Below are 18,462 nucleotides of genomic sequence, written 5' to 3'. Positions count from 1 at the left end.
AGGATATCACTGCGTATCGTTTGACGGAGAAGAGCAAATTTGAAGGGAAGTCGTTTATGACCTAGAATAGGAGCGGTTTTTGCTCTGTTATTCAAAATAACCCGATATTCGTATAGCCTTTTTCAAGGAAACGTTTGTTCGGGAATAGAACTCCTAATGTGCTCAGAAACATAATATGTCCAAACCACCTCGGAATTTAGCCATGGTGAAGCGTAGTCCTGTCTAGACTTTCTTATCACTCATTCAAGGTTCTCGTAATATATATTGGAAGCACATGAAACCGCTCAATGGAGTCAATCCGTGGACGACTTCTGTTGGATTTAGCAATGTCTCTCCAACATGAGAGTGTCCGTGTGTCGGATACCGGATACCGTGCACTTTCAACCTGTGCCCGCGAGGACTTGATAGACATTTACCTATTCTCATTTGTCGGAGCGGTACCCTTCCTACGCTTCCTGGCCAGGTGTTATCCCATCAAGGTCAAATCGTTCGACGGTCAGTCGGGCGATAGGAACATTGTGATCAGAGAGAAGCATCCGTAGGTTCAACGAAGTTCCCTCTCGGGGGGGTTACCGACGTCAGTTCTTCGAATGAGGTTCAAAAGGGCATATTAGGGAAATATACGGAAAGGATCGGGGACATATGTGTGCTACAGACGTGAACACCCGGGGAGGTGCACCTCTAATCTAATGATACTTTTCCTGACATCTCAAAACTATCCTAATGTACGAAAATGGGTAACGATTCCCAAGGCGATGAATTCATGTGTTGCGGTTTACGCTAACAAGGTCATATTTACCTTAAGCAATGAATGTAAATATGTATCGACTTTTAATATTAGAACCCAACGAGTGTGTAAAGAATGAAGTATGGCAGTCAGGAGCAATTCATTTCAATTGTTGTGACTGGCGTGCCTTGTACAATTTATACAACACATCGGTGGCTGTCACCGATAGTACGTATACTGGATGCCATTAGTTACGCATTCGTAAGGGGTGTTCTCTGGTGTAGTTTGGTGAGGAAGATCGAAAACTGATGGAAAGTATTCCTGATCCAAGATGAAAGACACGGTTTGTCCACGTTCAACACCATTTGACAACACAATGATTTCCGCGAAGCATAATTACTCACTAACCTCTTCTTGTCTTGTTCGTGACGTGTGAGGAGTTTTCAAAAGTTAAATGGTTTGTTTATGTGCCTTCCAATGAAATTCTGTTACTGTTCCTGTGTCCAATAGAGTTGGAAGGAATGGCACCCATCATTTGGTGACTTTTGAAAGCTTTCTGCCGCCTGTGACTTGATGGATTCTAGAACGCTCCCCCACGTTCCGAATGACGTTTGCTGAGACGCACGAAGGTTTCTCGTGGATATATGGGGTACTGAGGAACTTACATTTACCCATTGGTGTTTCTTACGAACCAGCCAACTTGACACAATGTGATTCTGCAGACCAAGAGTATGCGTTTAAATATTCGAAAGGCCCGCGAAGAAGTCGGATAGAAGGCCAGTACCCCAAGACAGTGAAGAAATCGCCCTTCAAGCGAGAAAGTCCGATGGCAGGTGGGGCCTATGAGGTCTCAATGTACCCGTACGACAAGGATAGGTCCATTGGCAAACAAGAACGATGTGGGGTATGGAAGGCGGGGAACAGTTGTCTGCCGTTGGTTGACACGATTTATGTTTCCATTAACTGACCGAAGATATTAGTATGACGCACATCATAAAATCAAAGAGTGCGTGGCCTCGGGAAGCACTTACAATTTCTATTGGACAAGATCACCGGGAACACGAAAAAACATATCACTCCAAATAAGGCAATGTTGTGATGGTACCTTCCTACATTCCAAATTAGACGAGGTTCGGACAAAATATCTATTTCCTGAACAAGGAAATCTCCGAAAAGACGAAAGAGCGTAATTTTTTTTAATTGTCAAAAGAGTCCAGACTAGTCCAGACTCAGCAACAACAGAGTTCACATTGCTCAATCATGACTGTAACCGTAAATTTGTCCCATGGCGTTTCGATCCGCGAGCATCCTGTCGTTTACGACGTTCAGTTCAGACCCTTCTTCCCTTGTTGCTGGGAACTTTAGACTCTGGCCCGATTTTGTGTACCTCAACAGTCTCCAGCTGGCTCATTTATATCGTGTATTCAATTTGGCGGTGCTGCGCTCTACCCACCATCATGAATGTATTCAACCCAAAAATCCTCGATGCCAGCATTCGAGACGTTGCCTCATACCTTTCCGACAACCAAAAGGTGGATCTCTTGCTTTACGCCATGAAATGTCTTCATTTCGAAGGGTGTGTAGCTCATTATATCTTGGAATCCTATTTGTATTTTGTGGAACTGAATGGGATTTTCTGCATAGACGTTCTAGAACGGTCATCGAGAACGCGATCCAGTCATGTTTGCAAGTTGTCTCTCTCAGTCCGGAAAGTATAGCGAAGGCCAGAATATTGCGTGCAAAGGCCAGGCTCGCGGGGGGTTCACCATTAGGAGCACAAGATGGTCTGTATATTAACTTCCCTACGTTTAGAATTCAACTGACGGAGCATCTTGAAATGCTGCGTACGTGTTGTTCAGATCTTCAAGCAGCGCTGGCAGTAGAACCTGACAACCCCGAGGCGAAAGCACTTCTTCATCAACGATCTGTTACGGTTGAGAAGGTGATGACTATCTACATCATATACGGCCTAGAACTAAGGCCACTTCATTCTTCTCCAAAATTAGCTGCTGGCGCCTCTTCCAAAACATAACCTGAAAGAAAGAATATCAGCGGAAATTTGGCGAGAAATAGCACTGCATCTCCCACGAAGGGATCTCAAAGCTCTGCTTTTCGTTCCTCATCCTCTTTCTCGAATAGCATCGCAATTATTGTTTTGGGAGCTGGACTTGCACTTCACTGGGACAGACGGCGAAGAGGACCAGATAGACACCTATGCCGACCCAAGGACGCTATTGTCTCAGAAAGATGAAGATGCGAGACATGCTCAGAGGAGTGCAGATATTCTAACGCGAATCATTGTCGACCCATCGTTTGCATGTGCAGTAAGGACTCTAAGGATATTTGCCTCGAGGCGGGATAAAGATGGATCGGTAGCATTTCAGACTGGTATGTCATTACACTCGTCGCGAAATAATTGTTTTCTTGGGATTGACAACAGAACTCAGGAATGTTGACGAACGCACTGCCAAAATTGATTAACCTACGGAATGTTCACATCTCCGCTACCAGTGAAGGAATACTCCCAGTTCTCCGTATATTGCAGACGTCGAGTCCCCGTCTACGGGGTCTCTCCTTGAAGTTCGTCTGTATTATATTCTCCATTAATTCCCTGACCAACACCTTGTCCCCAGATCACCAGATGGTCCAGCTGATCTATCACTACTGGAGTTCAGGCATCTATCCCACTTTGCATATACGATGAATATCGTGTCTGCGAATCCTTCTTCTATCCACGGGCTTCTAAGTCAAAATAGCATCTCTCTAAGAACCATCGCACTCCAAAATCCTCATCCATCGCCGCATTGGACCTTTCCTGCTGCCAGTCTCTCAATTCGTAATCTTACCACCATCTTCTTCACTGGACATTTCCCAGCCGTAACCAACGCTTTTGCTGAGATCTTGAACAACGGTCGACAATTGGAGAACTTGAATATCACCTGCTGCTCTCTAGAATGCCCGAACGCTTCAAGTCAATTCCGAAGCGCCCAGCACGTAAACGCACTACCCTTCTTGCGACACTTCGCCTTCTCCGTGGAATCCATTGGTCGAAGAACGATGGATCGTGACTTATTTCCTGCTATTGCCGAATTTCTGCGTGGACGAAGGCACCTACGATCCCTCCAGCTAATAGCTCGCGAAGAATCAATACAACACGCTGTCGGGTTCGATGCTGCCATATGGGGGGTTTTACCTTCGTTAGGAGGTCTCAGAGGTCTGAAAATTAGCTATCCGTCTGATTTGGCGCCCGGTCTAGCCTCTTGGCTCATTCCGCGGACCGTACTGGCCCTCCGTCTTACGCTCGATTATAATTCTCAATCAGCTCGGGATCCCATACCATTTTTAAACGTAACTGCCTTCACCCTTTTCTAATCGTCGCTGTGCTGATATATTACATCGTCCATAGCAACTTCGCCATGGTATACCACCGACGCTTCGATTCGTTGGTCTATCAGATGTCCATGTCCGAAATGTGTTGGCTGTGGTAGAACACGGATTCCCCATGGTCCGCGTTGTTCGTATCGGCAACAATTATTGGACTGTCCTGCGCAAACAAGACGTATCGAAAACAATGCCACCTCACGGCTCTGTGCTAGAGGTTGAGCAATGGCCGAAGCGCCGCGCTCTATATCATGCCACCGAGTGGCTCGAATGGTTCGGCTGTGAAGACGCAATGGTTAGGGACCCCTCCTCATTTTCAGGATGAGTGGGATATATTGTGCCAATTTCCAGTTTTGAGGTGCTGATGAGAAAAGTACCTAACCCTACTTCTGTATTTATTTGTTTCCTGTCCTTCGTTTCATTCCAACTTACCCTTTTCGAATTCTTAGAAAAGGGTTCCCACTTCCTCATTTGATGCGTCCATCGCACCATGCTAGTGGATGTTTGTTAACTATAGTTGATATGGTTAAGCTTCTGCGACGGGAATGCGTTATACGTCAGGTGTGTGTGATCACAATACACGGGAAGATTGAACACGGCGCCAGGCCACTTCTTTGTGGGAGGTCACTACGGAAGGATAATGCCGTATTGGGTCGCCAAGGACTATATCACATCAAGGTAAATGCTTTGATTCTTGTAGATGTAAATTTAGTTTGGGGTATACCGGTAGAATGGAACATCCTCATTGATAGAACGAATATACACGAAAGGAGTAGGCACGGGGTAGTTTGTGGATATCAAACACTGTCTGAGTAGTATGAAAGGTGGGTGACATCTCCGCCGGCAGAGAGAGATGTCAAAACCCTGGTTTCTAGAGGTAAGTACATGAGTATGGATGAAATAGTTGAGGTGATGATACAAATGAATGGTTCTGGGCGTTAAATAAAGCCGGGACGCCGTAGTACGTCGCGTCAAAGGTGTTCTTTTCAGATACTCCGGCTGTGTGTGTGGATTACAAAGCCTGCCCAATAGTCTCGGGTTTAAAGGTAGCAGACGATGGTGATTTCTAGGAGTCAGGACAATGATAAGGCACCGAGTCTGTAGTGATCTGCAGGATTACTTACAGGAATCTGGACTTCGAGTTCAAGAGGCGATCCCGGTCTCGGGCTCCAGAAGCTGGAGGTACTGTGTGAGCGAAGGGGTCGTTTCCATGAAGGTTGTGTGTATGTATCTTCTGCGTATGAGGTGTTACCGAGTTTCCTTTCACGGGCGTTCAACATAGCAACAAAAGAGCCCACGTAGACTAAGAGTGCGATGTCTCGGTAGTCAATATATTTGGTTGGTCATCCTTTGAATATGGTGTACATACGTTGCGTGACAAGGAATTCAAGGGCGATGAAGATGAAAGTATTGGGCATCAGAATGAACTGGAAAGAATGTAAGTGTCAATTGAGTCGTGCGCTGACATGTACGAGCAACCCACAGTAAACATAGCAGAAAGCGAGCACGCGCTTCAGATGAATTGAAAAATAAGAATTAATGGTTGCAAAACAAACAGTGCCACTTGCATACCTAGTGAGAAGCCCTGAGCTCAATGAGTACTGCATGATTACAGATATCCTCGAGTTTAACCTGTCTTCATGTTAGAAACTTGCATCACGAGAACGTTATAACGTCCCGACTATGTACCTAGTAACCTTCCCTTTACTCTTGCGGAGATAGTAACACATCGCAGCTGTAATAACAAAGTCTATCGCAGTAGATGCCCCTAATGCGGCGTCGATTGCCCACTAAAAATGGTCTCTCAGTCTTCTGGTTCGACTCTGGAGAGAGAAAACTCACAGATATCTTATGAAGCTCGTCCAATGCATGGACAGTGTAACTGGGGATTTGACACCATCGTTAGACCGCAAACACCATATGTACTGAGCTAGATTTCTTACATAGAATAAGAAAATGCAACGCCAATCACTTGAGGTGCCTAGTCAATGAAAGTGATTATATCAAACTCTAGGGTGCATACCAAATCCTGCGATGACCACAGATGTCTTTGAAAATTTAGTCAATAGTTTCATGCTTGATTGATTATAATCACGTACCACAATGTACCCAAGAACGCCTCTGTGGTACCCGCCAACTATGTTCACAAATGTTCCTTCAGAAGGAATGTAATATCCAACTTCAAGCATGATACTCACGTAACCAAACGCGCATGGCGTAAAGACTACAGTTCATTCATCAATCATCAGGACGTTGGGGAAATGGGGTGCAATACTAATACGCACGAATGAACTATTAAGATGATGACAACCTGCAGCAGGTCTTTAGGTTTCAAATCATGCGAGATGAAAGCCAACACCTACGTTTACGCTGGCTTGAAGCTATAACAAAAGCATAACTAGTTCAATGCCATTGTCCCATGCACTCTTATGACGTATAACGCCTACTTTTATTGACCTATCCCATACCAATAAACCATCTGCCTTGCTCATTTACAATTAAAGACTCACCAAGGAATCTTCAGAAGCGCAGCGGAATCTCCAAACCCAGTAACCGCATACGTGTACACCGCATGGATAACCAAGCTGAGATGGAAGGCGTCGAGGGTCCTAGTAACATACGCCCCATAATCCGGCAACTGGTCAGTCTTCCTCCACCCCTCCTTAGTATAACCAACAGATCCACACACCATAGAACCGCCACCTGTTCGACGCCAGAAAGTGATTATTAATCAGTCTGTACAGCCATCAAATGACGTGAATATGACTGACTGAACACTTGTGCAACATCGAATCAAATGGGTATGAGTGATAATACCAATACGCCTGCAGCGTTGTGATACCGAAAAGCCTGTTCATGGAGGATCATACACATTTAGTTAACACACAGGGTTAAATGGGTAAAATGCTGCGCACAACGAGGCTCCAACAACACCAAGAAAGATCGCGCCGACCGTGTTGTCCAATGTCTGATCAGCAAGACTGAGAGCAGAAGTAGTCGTGCTTGTAAGCATTGGAGCCATTTTTAGATCCAAATATCGAAACCCGCCACCCGATCACCCAGTATGAGATGTACACCCTTAAGGCGTGAAATGAAGAGGGAGAGTTGTATCGTGGCCTCGAGCCCGAAGGATGCTGGATATACGGCAACGACCTGAGAGTCAAGTACAGAAGAGTGAAAAGAAAAACCACAAAGGACGCGCGCGCATCCGAATTTAAAACTCCAACAATAACCAGCTAATCCCTAATATAAAGCAAAACACCACCCCTTCCTTCCATATCAAACACCGGCGTTGGAGTGAAATTTCTACGGTCCATCGGATGCAACAACGTATTCAAACCCGCGATTTTCGCATCCGGGGATAAGATTGACATGCCTAAATTTGGGGCTATGTCAAGTTTGCAAGTATTGCTGTATGGGTGTGGGGTTGGGCAGATGGAACCAATAGAGTAAAAATCGAACCCCATCGCTAGCACTAGCCTCCCATCACAGAAATAGAATGGAAAGGGGTATGGCAATGACAATGACATTGGCAGAATATGGTCGCTAGCGAATTATCGCATCTTATCATATGATCATGATTCACAACGCGCGATAAGTTGACTCGGGAATTCGAGAAATATCATTGTTTTCTTCTCTTTCTTCTAGATGTCGGTGTTTGAAGTGACGGGGTCGGACTTTGGGTATCTGTGCGCGAGCGTGTATATTAGTAAGTATATGTTCAGCTTTGAGTTATACTCAAGTCATACTACTAATTGAGCACAACGACAACCATATGTATGCACTCTGGCCTTGAAATCATGTTTGTAAGGTCAAAGAATCTGTATATAGAGGTCATTGAAGTTGCATCCAGAAAAAAGAAAAAAAATCGACGAAGCGACACCGATACATAACAAAACATAAAATAACGGCCCCGAGCCAAAAGCGAAGATCGCTTGTACGCCTCGAGGCTGGCCAAGAACTCATCCTTGTATTCAGCAGTACGGGCACAAGGAAGCAATGCAAGGAACCAAGGCCTTTGGGCGAGATTAAAATTCATTCTTCACACCCGCTTTCTATTCGATCCTAATTTCTGATCGTCCCTGTAAACCTTTGATTAGATAGGCGTTGCACTAGATTGCGACTACTCAATTTTGGGGAGGAAAATACGCAACTCTTGTTTGATTCATGTGGGCTATCACCGCTGCCTACCCCTTACTGATTTCAGTGTCGCTTTATTCGCGCTGACGAAATTATCGCATAACGCCCGGCTCCTCCCTGTTTCCTACAAAGCATTCATTGAGTTACAATAAATAGCTGCAACAGCGCTCGTCTCTGATGACACAACAGGACTGACAATAAGGAAGCTATAACAATATTAGGCCAAATATCCCACACAAAATTAACACAATACGTCTGCTTACTCGGAGGAGGGGCATTAAACAACCGAAGTCCACTAAGCTTTCAGTTAGACCTTGCATTATGTGGCGGCCATGTATCGATATTCTCTGACATCCAGTCTCCTTTTCAAACGATTGACAACAAAAGTTAATAAAGAAAAGCATTTTCTGTTTGAAGTGAAATCACAACGAAAGTCCAATGCTCAGTACCTCAATTAGCGTTCAAGCGCATCTAAAGCTTGTAAGCACAGCCACCCATTAGGAAAACAACAGCCATCACGAACTAGTACAAGTGCTCGGCACTATTACCTTGCCGCCGTATCCTACTTCGCGCGACCTGCTTCCCGTTCTATCCAAAGCCGCAGCGCCGACGCCGATAACATATCCTTGTATTTGTTCCCACTGCGCCCAAGGCAGTTCGAAGTAGACTATGTGCGCTTCGGAAGCTTGAAGACGTTCTTCCACTCCATCAGGTAGGTCGATTACAATGACGCTGGTGCGTGTACTGTTGCTAACGTGAAAGGAAAACTAGAAGTGAAGAATCGCGGAAGGTAAAGCGTGTTTCGACACTGAATACATCCTAGAAGAAGAAAATTAGAAAAGGGGACATCAGTTGTCCTGAATTCGCCACAATATCTGCTCGAGGGTGAAACATACCATGAGAACGATAATCATTCCAAGGTAGACGCCAAGTAGGAACACCCAAGAAAAGCGCTTCCGTGATACATATTGAAGGCTCAATGAGCGTCAATTGATGTCGGTCTGAAGAAGTGAGTTCCGACTCAGTCAGAATGATGTCAGCACTGCAAAAGAAAAACAAGGAATGCCGATGTATCAGTAAAAGGTTAGTCTCGGCGCCAAAGCATCATTCTTAAAAATTAGGATGACACGCTATAGTTGCGAGTCCCTCAAGATAAAAGAGATAGACAGGGTTAGCAGGTTGTAAAAATATTCTTCGAAGCGACAGAGATTTCAAGCGAATCTTGCCATTACGATATGGTTATTGCTGTCCACGTATATGGAGAGTTCGAAGGCACATGCATTCATCGATCCTGATATCACCGTTTTGCGTTTTAAATAGTAGGGACGACGACGATGGGGAAAACGATGTGATGTTGGGTTTAACGAACAGACATAAAACTCAACAATTATCTGGTGGGGTATTCAGATGCGGACGAGAAACCGCGTATAGAAACCGTCGCACCTAAATTAGATAGTGGTATCGTGTAGAAGGGTTGGTGACTCTTAACGCAGCTTGGCGAAGAGTTTGGGTGCAGCGCATTCCTGCAAGGTTCACGTTAGTATTGAGGTGTGGTGTTTAATACGGTGAATTAAAGACTAACCTCAACACAGTGCATCATGCTGATATATAGCGTTCAGTTAGTACAATCTAGTGAAGGAACACATTGTGTGACGCACTGGACTACAGCCCAAAATAACGAAAAAGGAGAGTATTCAGTAATAAAATATGGCAGGTTGGACGTCAGACTACGCACACCTATAGATCGACGCGCATATACCGTTAGTAAACCTGTTCCACATGAGAAAAGAGTTCAAAACGCACAGCTCCTCAACACAATCCTCGCCCTTGAACCCTTGGCCAGACTGAACCTTCTCCTGGCAATGTTCAAAGTGTTTCGTCAGGGCAGCACATTTTGCCGAGGCTTTGCATTCTTCGCGAAGGGCGGGGTGGACCTATGGTTCAGTCGCCCCACGTCTAGTAAGTATCGACCTTTGTGTAACGCCAGCGTGAAGCACGGGGTCCAGGACACGTACGTCTTCGGGCTCCTCTGGTTCTTCCTCAGGTGTCTCAACGACGACCTCAGCGTCGGCAGGGGCCTCCTTCTCGGAGTCGGCGTGGGTGGTCGAGACAAAGGAAGAGAAGAAGGACACGATGGAACTCATTTTGGAGGGCGTTTGGTGATGGTACAGAGGTTCAAAATTACCTGCGGATAGTCTCGGAAAGCGTGCTGACCGTGGGAATAATTTGCGGATCAGCCAATCACTGCCTTCGAATTGGGCCCCGGTCTTTCAACTTCAACGCTACTGAATCCGTCCACAATATGGCTATTGGAGATATTAGGGAGGGAATCCCTTGCTAGATTGCCTTTACCTGTATTATTTTACAGCCTCATTTTGGTCTAGGGATTATGCGTGAGCACTATCTCTCCAGAGCAACAAACATTTCTTCCAAGCTTAAAGTCGTTGGTTTAAAGTAAGTCGAATAAGTTACTTTGATAACGGTCCTATTCAAAAGGCTCGCAGCTGAAAATATCAATATCATGTATAGAATACATAAGCATATTTTGTTCCTTTATTACGAGTACTCGTAATCCTCCTACGCCGTCCCGATCTTTAAGTATATGTCAATCAGCTGTTGGATTCCAACTGTCCTGTATGTATCAGGGGTAATGGTGGTGGTTGGAGACCCTCCTGGTTGAGGACTATCTAAGAACGTAAACATAGGAGGATTCTCTTTGTCGGAGCTCCAGAGTGGCCAGTTGATGTGAGTGATGTTTGAACCTTTTGGAGCATTGGAAGTATTGGGATCTCCGTTGTTTACAAAGTTTACTGGAAGTTTGGTCAATTCTGCACCAACTATTAGTAACACGAGCTCACGTACCAACAGCATCGGTTCCAACAAAATCGGTAGAGGTTCCAATTCCGAACCAGTCGTTGACGTCGGATCCGTGCTGAGCCCCAAAGAGAAGAACAGACTTGCCCCGTTTGTATACTGTGGATCCCAGTAGGAGATCAGTAGAGTCATACAATGATCCGAGAATTAGGCGAGACTGACGGTATGAATAAGTTGGTTGTGTTTTTGAAGCTGTCTCCAAGAAGAACCGACGAGGCGCCTGGAACTCCAAGTCTCCTTGAATGGCGGCTAGGCGTTTAAATTGCGGGCTTGAACCCAGAGTCAGTCTCTTAAATAATAGTAACGCATTTTGCCTTCACTGACGTTAAAGCATTAGATGCTCCGGTATTGAATGGTGATCCCTTGTAGTATGTTTTCTCCAGTTTAGCCTGCTGACTGAAGGGGAGAGTTGGCCTGCCTCACCTGTGTAACATCCTGAGGGTACGCAATGCTAATAGCTTTCAACTGTTCCGCAGATGCGATATCTTCGAAGTAACTGTCAACTCCGTCAGAAAATATAAATATCAAAAGACGTTGTATGCTCACTTTGTTTTCATGTAATCAATAAATTCACTGTCGTTTCTAAAGGGGAAAACAATCACACATTAGAGCACAGTACCATGAAAAAGCAGAGCATGATGATGTACGTTATGTTTAAAGTAGTAAGAGAAAAGACCCTGCAGTAACAAGGCCGTCAGCTTCTATGTAAAATCAAGTACATCTGAGCAGTACTCACGTTCCTTCATCGTCACAGTCTCCAGCAATTATTGGGATCTACAACGCTTAGTTCAAATGTCAGCAATTCTAACCAATACCTACCTTAGCATATCGGCCTTGCTGAATTGAAGTCTGTGGATCTTGAGTGATAAATTGACCATCGACAGTGGGCGGCCAAGATAGTTGGACGCTCGAGAAGGAGAAGAACCCAGGGGATTGATTGACAGCGTTAGCAAGGGTGTCATAAGGCACGGCCCTTAGACATGCAATGGGGTCCGTCGAGCCAGTACATCCAGTGTCTTTAACAAGCTGGTCAAAGAAAGGCTGCTGGTGTTCAATGTCGTGAAGAGCCATTGGGAAGCCCGATATCTGGATGGTTCACGCTCGCATAAACCATTTTCTCATCAAAATAAATTGCATACCATGAACGCGTTGTGGAATAGTCCCTGCGGGTCTCCGTTGTTTGCAACCATGTGTAATCCAACGGATATAGCACCGGCACTACTTCCCCATCTGTGCTTTCAGATGAGTACAGTAAAATCGACAACGGAACTGGGGGGCCGACATAGTTACTCTTGTAGGATCACCTCCGAAGAGTGATATATTTTCTTGAATCCATTGCATAGCGAAACGCTCTAAAACGAAATTAGGACAAGAAGTATGATCATCATGACGGACATACGGTCACGAAGTCCAGCATTTCCTATTCCTGCTTCTTTAACTTCTTTTCCTCCCAGGAACCCGAAAGCTGTATGCGTGGCGTGTTAGGAAACGACGGTAATTTTGACTTTTGGAGCATGACATACCGTTTATTCGATAATTTGCCGAGACAAAGATAATGGGCTCCCCGACTTCAATGGACCTTGCCACTAGGGTATCGCCTGGATTGACAGAGGCATCTCCGAACTGGAACCCCCCTGAAAGTTAGGCATAGTAAGGCATTCAGGTTATTTGTCGATTTTAATCAAGGACTAAGTCTGCGTACCTCCATACATCCACTAAATGAAGGCATAAATATACTTGAACGGTTATTCTTAGATGTAATTATACCGTGACTCACGAATACGACAGGGACTTTCTGTCCAGGTGTCAGAGTAGCTGGCGCCACGACGTTGATTGTCAAGCCTAAACAAGAGAGTTATGTCATATTTATTAGCATCATCCTCAATGATGTCAATATGTAACACTTGCAATCCTCGGATATACCAGCAGGCCCTTCAGTGGGCGTTGTGGTGAAGTTGAGGATTACACCTTGAGCAATTAAATCAGCAAAAATTCCCTGAGGTAATTGCTGGAAGCAGGCTGCTCCAAAAGAGGTGGCTGGTTTGACCCCGGCGAAGGGAATTGGAGGTTGGGGCGGAGCGAATCGAAGATTCCCGACACTGTTTGCAATCGTCAATATATTTATTACATTAATCTGCTGAAAGGCTCAAGAGACAAAAACTCACGGCGGTGCAGCGAATGGCATCCCGAGGAACTTCACAAGATTCCCACTTGTCTTTCCTTGGAATCCTCCATAGCTCAGTGTGACTGTGGGTTCTGTTGACCTGCGAACGGGGGAACCTCCTACAAAGGGGTACAGGGATAATGATACAAGTGTCGATAAAAGTACTAGAAGACGCATGGCGGGCTGATCTCAAATCAAGCTGCTCAGGGTCAGGACTTGCCTTGTACTAGTAGCGATACCTGGCAATGTCTGCTTAAATATCGAAGTGTCCCTACTATAAATTTAGATTGATTACAACTCGCTTGTGCTGTATATTATCGTCGTAAAGTCGTATATAAGTTATCTCATGATGTGCTGTAGCACGAGTCTCGTAAACGCTGTCATGGAATTCTTATGCTCACAACTACTCTGACCTCTGTTACACCATAGGTTTGGACCTGACACTAAGAAAAGATATCGGTGTCAGACGTTGCATACCGCCTGGTCCATATTCTAACATACTTTCCCAAGTAAAGCCTTCTCTCCGTAAAGCCACCGGATTTACACCGATCATGCGACACAATGGTTATGTATGATTTTAACCAATGCATAACGGATACAACGCAGGTCGAAATTATCTCGTTGTGCGTGTTCAAGGTATAGTTTCCAGACAGATGCATCGTAATATAAATCGTGTTGCGGGAGGCATAGCTCTAATAATAGCAGTGCCATGAACCTATAATCCATCGTCAAGACGGAAATAACGGGCGGGCCTTCGCTCAAAGACGCAAGACCCCGGTCTTCTGTGATCCGCATATTCCTTCGGACTTCGGAGGGCGTAAGAATTGAACCCATCTGGGCGGCCAGAACCCCAACTCAAGTAATTCAAATTTCTCTTGTAAATCACGCCGAGCTCGCCGACGCTCATTGGCTGCCTGGAGAAGCTAGTCCAGCGAATAACATTGCACATGCACGTCTGTATAAAACCGTAAGCTTTTCGTTACCACGAGTCGCAAATTCACCAGCTCGAAGGTCTAGATCAATGGTAAGCAAAGGGTTCTGCAAAATAAATTGACAAATAATCACATTATTCAGTACATTCTCATTGTCAAGGATGTTGACGTGGAGTTTTGCTCCTCGTTCTGTCTTCTCTCGACTGCGCAATCCATGCAGATGCCGTACAAAGGATGTAGGGAAGTGGAAAATGAATATCCTCGACATATATATCCGTGACTCGCTCATGTGTCAAGTCAAGTTCGTATTCATTTGAAAGTTTGCGAAGCCTAGCGCCAAGCACAGGAAGCCTTGCAAGTTTTGCTACTGAACAATGGCACGGGTCTCAAATCAATCTACCTGAACACCACTAACGTGTGTGCCCTTCCTTCATAGAGCTTACGAGGTGCATAATCCGAGATATATATCAACGAGGGGAGTAAGTGCGTCTTTTCAGAACGTATCCGCAGTGACACTGACATTCTCTCAGACTGGCAACTTCAGCTTAGTGGCTGCTGTAGTGGCGTTCGGACCATCGATGCCATTGGAGCATCCGTCGAAAATCCCGAAATATTTGAACAACGAAGAGACCTCCGATATCAGGAGGTCCAAAGGTGCTTGAGGTTGTGGGTAATGGCCAATGGGCAACGCATCGAATGCTTAGATTGACCTGCGTAAGATTATTCAGATACTGTGCAGCCTCGATTATGGGCATATCGTTGTCAAAGACGACACCATCAAAATAACTGACTACTTTACATATCAATCAAGTCGTTATTAAAAGCAATTTGAAGAGTAGGAAAGCAGAACCTGGGTACAGATAGCCAGAATAACATTGGCATGGATTCAAGATATGCTTTGTCTTGATGTAGTCAAGAAACTGGAGGTTATTCTCGGGGTAGTTTGAAATAATGGAGACAAAATTAAACGTTGACGCACTGATGTCCAGTACTATGTAGTTTGACGGCGTTATTTTGATTCAATTGGCATTCGATCATCACTCGTATTCGATTGTCGAAAAATGAATTCAACTCGGCAAGAAATAGATAATGAGACTTCAAGTTATAAGCAGTCTCTCGACATCACAATACGGCATTCCCCTGTTATTAGCATCCGACACCCGAGTCGGCTTTACCATTCCACAAAGATAATAAACACTTTTAATGCGAAGGAGATACGTACAATACCCTTTCCATGTTCCGGGATTTGTGCTCAAAATATGAAGGAGAAAATATTCTTTGATACATTGATGTTTTTCACTCAATCTGAGCGCCTCCGCAGCTATGTCAACCTAGAAATATCGGTGCCTGCAGAAATCTAATTACATCTTGACACGAACGGATCTGTAGGTCAACGCTGGCACAGCGTGAACACCAAAAATGGTATGAGTGACTGAGAGGGTTTGTTTTAGTTGTCAGAGGCGAAATTTGCTATTGGGACCCAAGTCGTCTTCCACCGCAAATCACAATATTCGCGATAACGAGGTTCGGGATGTACACGTCTTGAAATGCCACTCTAACCCTAGGAGGAACTTCAGCCACCCATATCAATGTCCCCACAGACACGCGCTCGTTGGGTCACACTTGAAGGACCGCACTCCAATTGATGGCGCGACATTCCGACACTCGTTCTGGCCCGATAGGCTGGCACCGTCGACCTCGTTCATACACCAATCGTCCGTGAAGTAGCGCACGCAGTGGTAGTTTGTGCCGGTCTGGTGCATATTCAGTTACAAGGGCGTAAGAGGCCATAGATGCTGTATAGACGAAACGAACCATATGTGACCTCCTCCCGGCAAATGGGATGCACCTTGAATCGCACGGAATCGAGGAGCCTTGGTTGCCCGTGCATCCATCCCCGCTGAAGGCAACGATGTTGTTGCCCGAAACTGTCGCAGCTTTCACTTGCACTGACAAAGAGAAGGCTAGGACGAAAAGGGCAAAGATTTTGTTGGTTGGGGAAATTGGGAAGAACATGGTGGACGAGTTGTCCGCGCACTCAACGCGCTTTTGTACCATTTTTTAGGCCGATGACTTCTAGCCTGTATCCCTCGGGTTTGATGGATGGACGATGACTTGACTAGCAGGGATAGAATTGAACTCCTTGATACCCTTGAAATTGTTGCTGTTACCTTCACGTTATGCACATAAATTCTATCTCAAATGCAACTATGCACGAGAAATGAGTCGGTCTCGTAGTGCCATGATAATGTTAAAAAAAGATGACTAAATGTCCCTAGTAATCTTTCTTTCCTTTCCTAGCCCTCGCAGCCTCCGCAAACACCTCCTCATCCCTCTTCCACACGGTAGCCAGTGCAGCTCCACAGGGTCCAAACAACAGAATCAAGATCCCTCCTCCCAATACGACATTCAACACATCATTGTTTTTCCTCCGGGAGCAAAGCAGATGCGTCGCCCACAGCAACGCACTGAATCCGGCAAAAACCGTATCGTACTGCAGTAAACTCAGCACCCCAACCGCCAATTCGCTCACCTGGGCCTTGCCAAATGGTTTGAACAACGTGAAAACTAGTGCAGGATTGGATGGAAGAAACGATGGAGGGAGTGTATCGCGGAGGTGCTTCTGTACATCCGCTGGGCCATAAATCAACGCTAGGACGAGAGCAACGATGGAGAGGTGTGAAAGGCACGCGACAAGCAATGCAAATGTGTATGTGTTCCTTAGTGCTTTGATAGGGTTGCTCCAGGTGCTTCTGGGGGTGAGTTGGGTGATGAATGTATGTGCTGCCCAGATCCAGAGCGGGAACAGCTGCCATGCAAAAACGAGCGCCTGGTGGGTGTCGTGTGAGAGGTACTGTGGTGATGGGATGCACATAATCACAGAAGGTAGAATGTACCCCACGACGACTGCTCCTGGGATACTCCCTATCGCGTCCGTGGTGCCTGTAATGGTCATCGGCGTCGGGTCCTCCGAATAACGTGCTCCCAGAACATGCACGAGGTTGTATACCGGCTGCACGAATCCCCACGGAAGGTTCTGCCACGCAAGGCCCCACAGTGTTGAGTATGATACGACCCGTCCTTTATTCCCTCTCCGAGCGCCCTCGAGAAGAAGTAGGGTTTCGGATGCGACGAGCTGTCCAGCCATGTACACCCCGAACAACGACAGTTCAGGCAACACCCCGGTGACGAGTGTCCAGAAGAACGGTGTCAGGCGGTTGATCAGAGCATCAAGTGGCCATATGTTTGTGTAAATATGTCGAAGGGCTATAGATTCTCCAGCTGGGCCTGGTGGGAGTATAGCAGGGTTGTGAGTGGTATAAATGTCAAGAATGCGCATGGTGCCATTCTGGAACTGGAGGATGATGATGAAATAGATGGATGAAAGGGCAAGACCAGCAAGGACCGCGGCCAGTAGTGCTGTTGAGCCAAACATGGTTGAGATTGAAGCTTGAAGTGTAAGACCAGTCCGTTGATATATTCACATACTAGTACCAGAAAGTCGGGGACTTGGCGCTTTGCGGTGTGTAATTAAGTTGAATCTGGTCATCAAAAGCGTGGGATGTCCATCGGCAAAAGTGACGAAGTCCCCAAATGCCTTGTCAATGCATTTGGAGGCTTCCAAAGGCACAAATTGCTTTTCAAATTACAGCTACTTTCATATCGATAGACCTAAAAGAACGATTAATTTGCTATGCCAGTACCTGGCATGCTCTAGGTAGAATCTTGCTGCATCACAAACGTCGGCAGTTCTTGCTGGTAAGTTCGCACGGGGTGACAATCCAGCCAGAGCCAGCTCATTGGCAATGACATATCACGCTGATCTGTAATCTTATCGTGGGCGCCAAGCCTCTGGCAGTAAGTATGTAGGTACTGACTCAGTGATTTCAAGGCTTCCCTACCTCTGAATTACCTAGGGATCAATTTACAGCCTGTTCTCTACTGATAAAGGGAGTAGAATATATGTAGTGCTGAGGAGCTTTATATAAAAGCGTTAATACAATATGAGGAGCATGGACACTAATTGATACTCTGACAAGGGTGAATACATGCCCATAAACGAGTTATTATTCACGCACGCATACCAGATACCATGCAAATTCCTGTAAGGTTATAAAGAAAGGATTCACACTTTTTATAGCTCTTTAATTCTGGCGTGATGGAAAGACATCATATTATAAACATAAACCATATTGTAGAAATAAAATCTCAGACCCAAATGCCAACACTCGACCCATACTTAT

At 45.5% G+C, this 18,462-nt stretch overlaps 5 protein-coding genes across 5 annotated transcripts; 1 reads left to right on the top strand and 4 right to left on the bottom strand.

Moving 5' to 3' along the window:
• Positions 1-2,184: 2,184 nt before the first annotated feature.
• Positions 2,185-4,433, top strand: JR316_0011097 (uncharacterized protein; the record flags this gene model as incomplete). The annotated part of the gene is made up of 7 exons (XM_047896759.1): positions 2,185-2,303; positions 2,372-2,511; positions 2,587-2,669; positions 2,734-3,115; positions 3,175-3,307; positions 3,361-4,075; positions 4,134-4,433. 7 exons carry the CDS (start codon positions 2,185-2,187, stop codon positions 4,431-4,433), a joined length of 1,872 nt encoding a protein of 623 aa, XP_047744804.1.
• Positions 4,434-5,120: 687 nt separating this feature from the next.
• Positions 5,121-5,715, bottom strand: JR316_0011096 (uncharacterized protein; the record flags this gene model as incomplete). The annotated part of the gene is made up of 5 exons (XM_047896758.1): positions 5,121-5,174; positions 5,233-5,411; positions 5,478-5,535; positions 5,592-5,619; positions 5,681-5,715. 5 exons carry the CDS (start codon positions 5,713-5,715, stop codon positions 5,121-5,123), a joined length of 354 nt encoding a protein of 117 aa, XP_047744803.1.
• A 4,017-nt stretch (positions 5,716-9,732) lies between these two features.
• JR316_0011095 (Cytochrome b-c1 complex subunit 6, mitochondrial) lies at positions 9,733-10,392 on the bottom strand (the record flags this gene model as incomplete). Its single annotated transcript, XM_047896757.1, has 4 exons — positions 9,733-9,771; positions 9,831-9,849; positions 10,052-10,182; positions 10,264-10,392. The coding sequence occupies 4 exons, from the start codon at positions 10,390-10,392 to the stop codon at positions 9,733-9,735; spliced, it is 318 nt and encodes a 105-aa protein (XP_047744802.1).
• A 433-nt stretch (positions 10,393-10,825) lies between these two features.
• JR316_0011094 (putative secreted lipase) lies at positions 10,826-13,463 on the bottom strand (the record flags this gene model as incomplete). Its single annotated transcript, XM_047896756.1, has 17 exons — positions 10,826-11,076; positions 11,111-11,221; positions 11,285-11,391; positions 11,447-11,484; positions 11,546-11,618; positions 11,669-11,704; positions 11,770-11,799; positions 11,859-11,896; positions 11,942-12,208; positions 12,262-12,352; positions 12,405-12,474; positions 12,522-12,587; positions 12,646-12,756; positions 12,825-12,837; positions 12,900-12,964; positions 13,046-13,221; positions 13,288-13,463. 17 exons carry the CDS (start codon positions 13,461-13,463, stop codon positions 10,826-10,828), a joined length of 1,719 nt encoding a protein of 572 aa, XP_047744801.1.
• Positions 13,464-16,493: 3,030 nt separating this feature from the next.
• Positions 16,494-17,654, bottom strand: JR316_0011093 (Epoxide hydrolase ascI; the record flags this gene model as incomplete). The annotated part of the gene is made up of 1 exon (XM_047896755.1): positions 16,494-17,654. One exon carries the CDS (start codon positions 17,652-17,654, stop codon positions 16,494-16,496), a length of 1,161 nt encoding a protein of 386 aa, XP_047744800.1.
• Positions 17,655-18,462: the final 808 nt, after the last annotated feature.

Source organism: Psilocybe cubensis, chromosome 10 (genome assembly GCF_017499595.1).
Source record: "Psilocybe cubensis strain MGC-MH-2018 chromosome 10, whole genome shotgun sequence".
Classification (NCBI taxonomy): domain Eukaryota; kingdom Fungi; phylum Basidiomycota; class Agaricomycetes; order Agaricales; family Agrocybaceae; genus Psilocybe; species Psilocybe cubensis.
The sequence above is the reverse complement of the archived record's forward strand: the minus strand, read 5'-3'. Positions and strand labels throughout refer to the sequence as shown.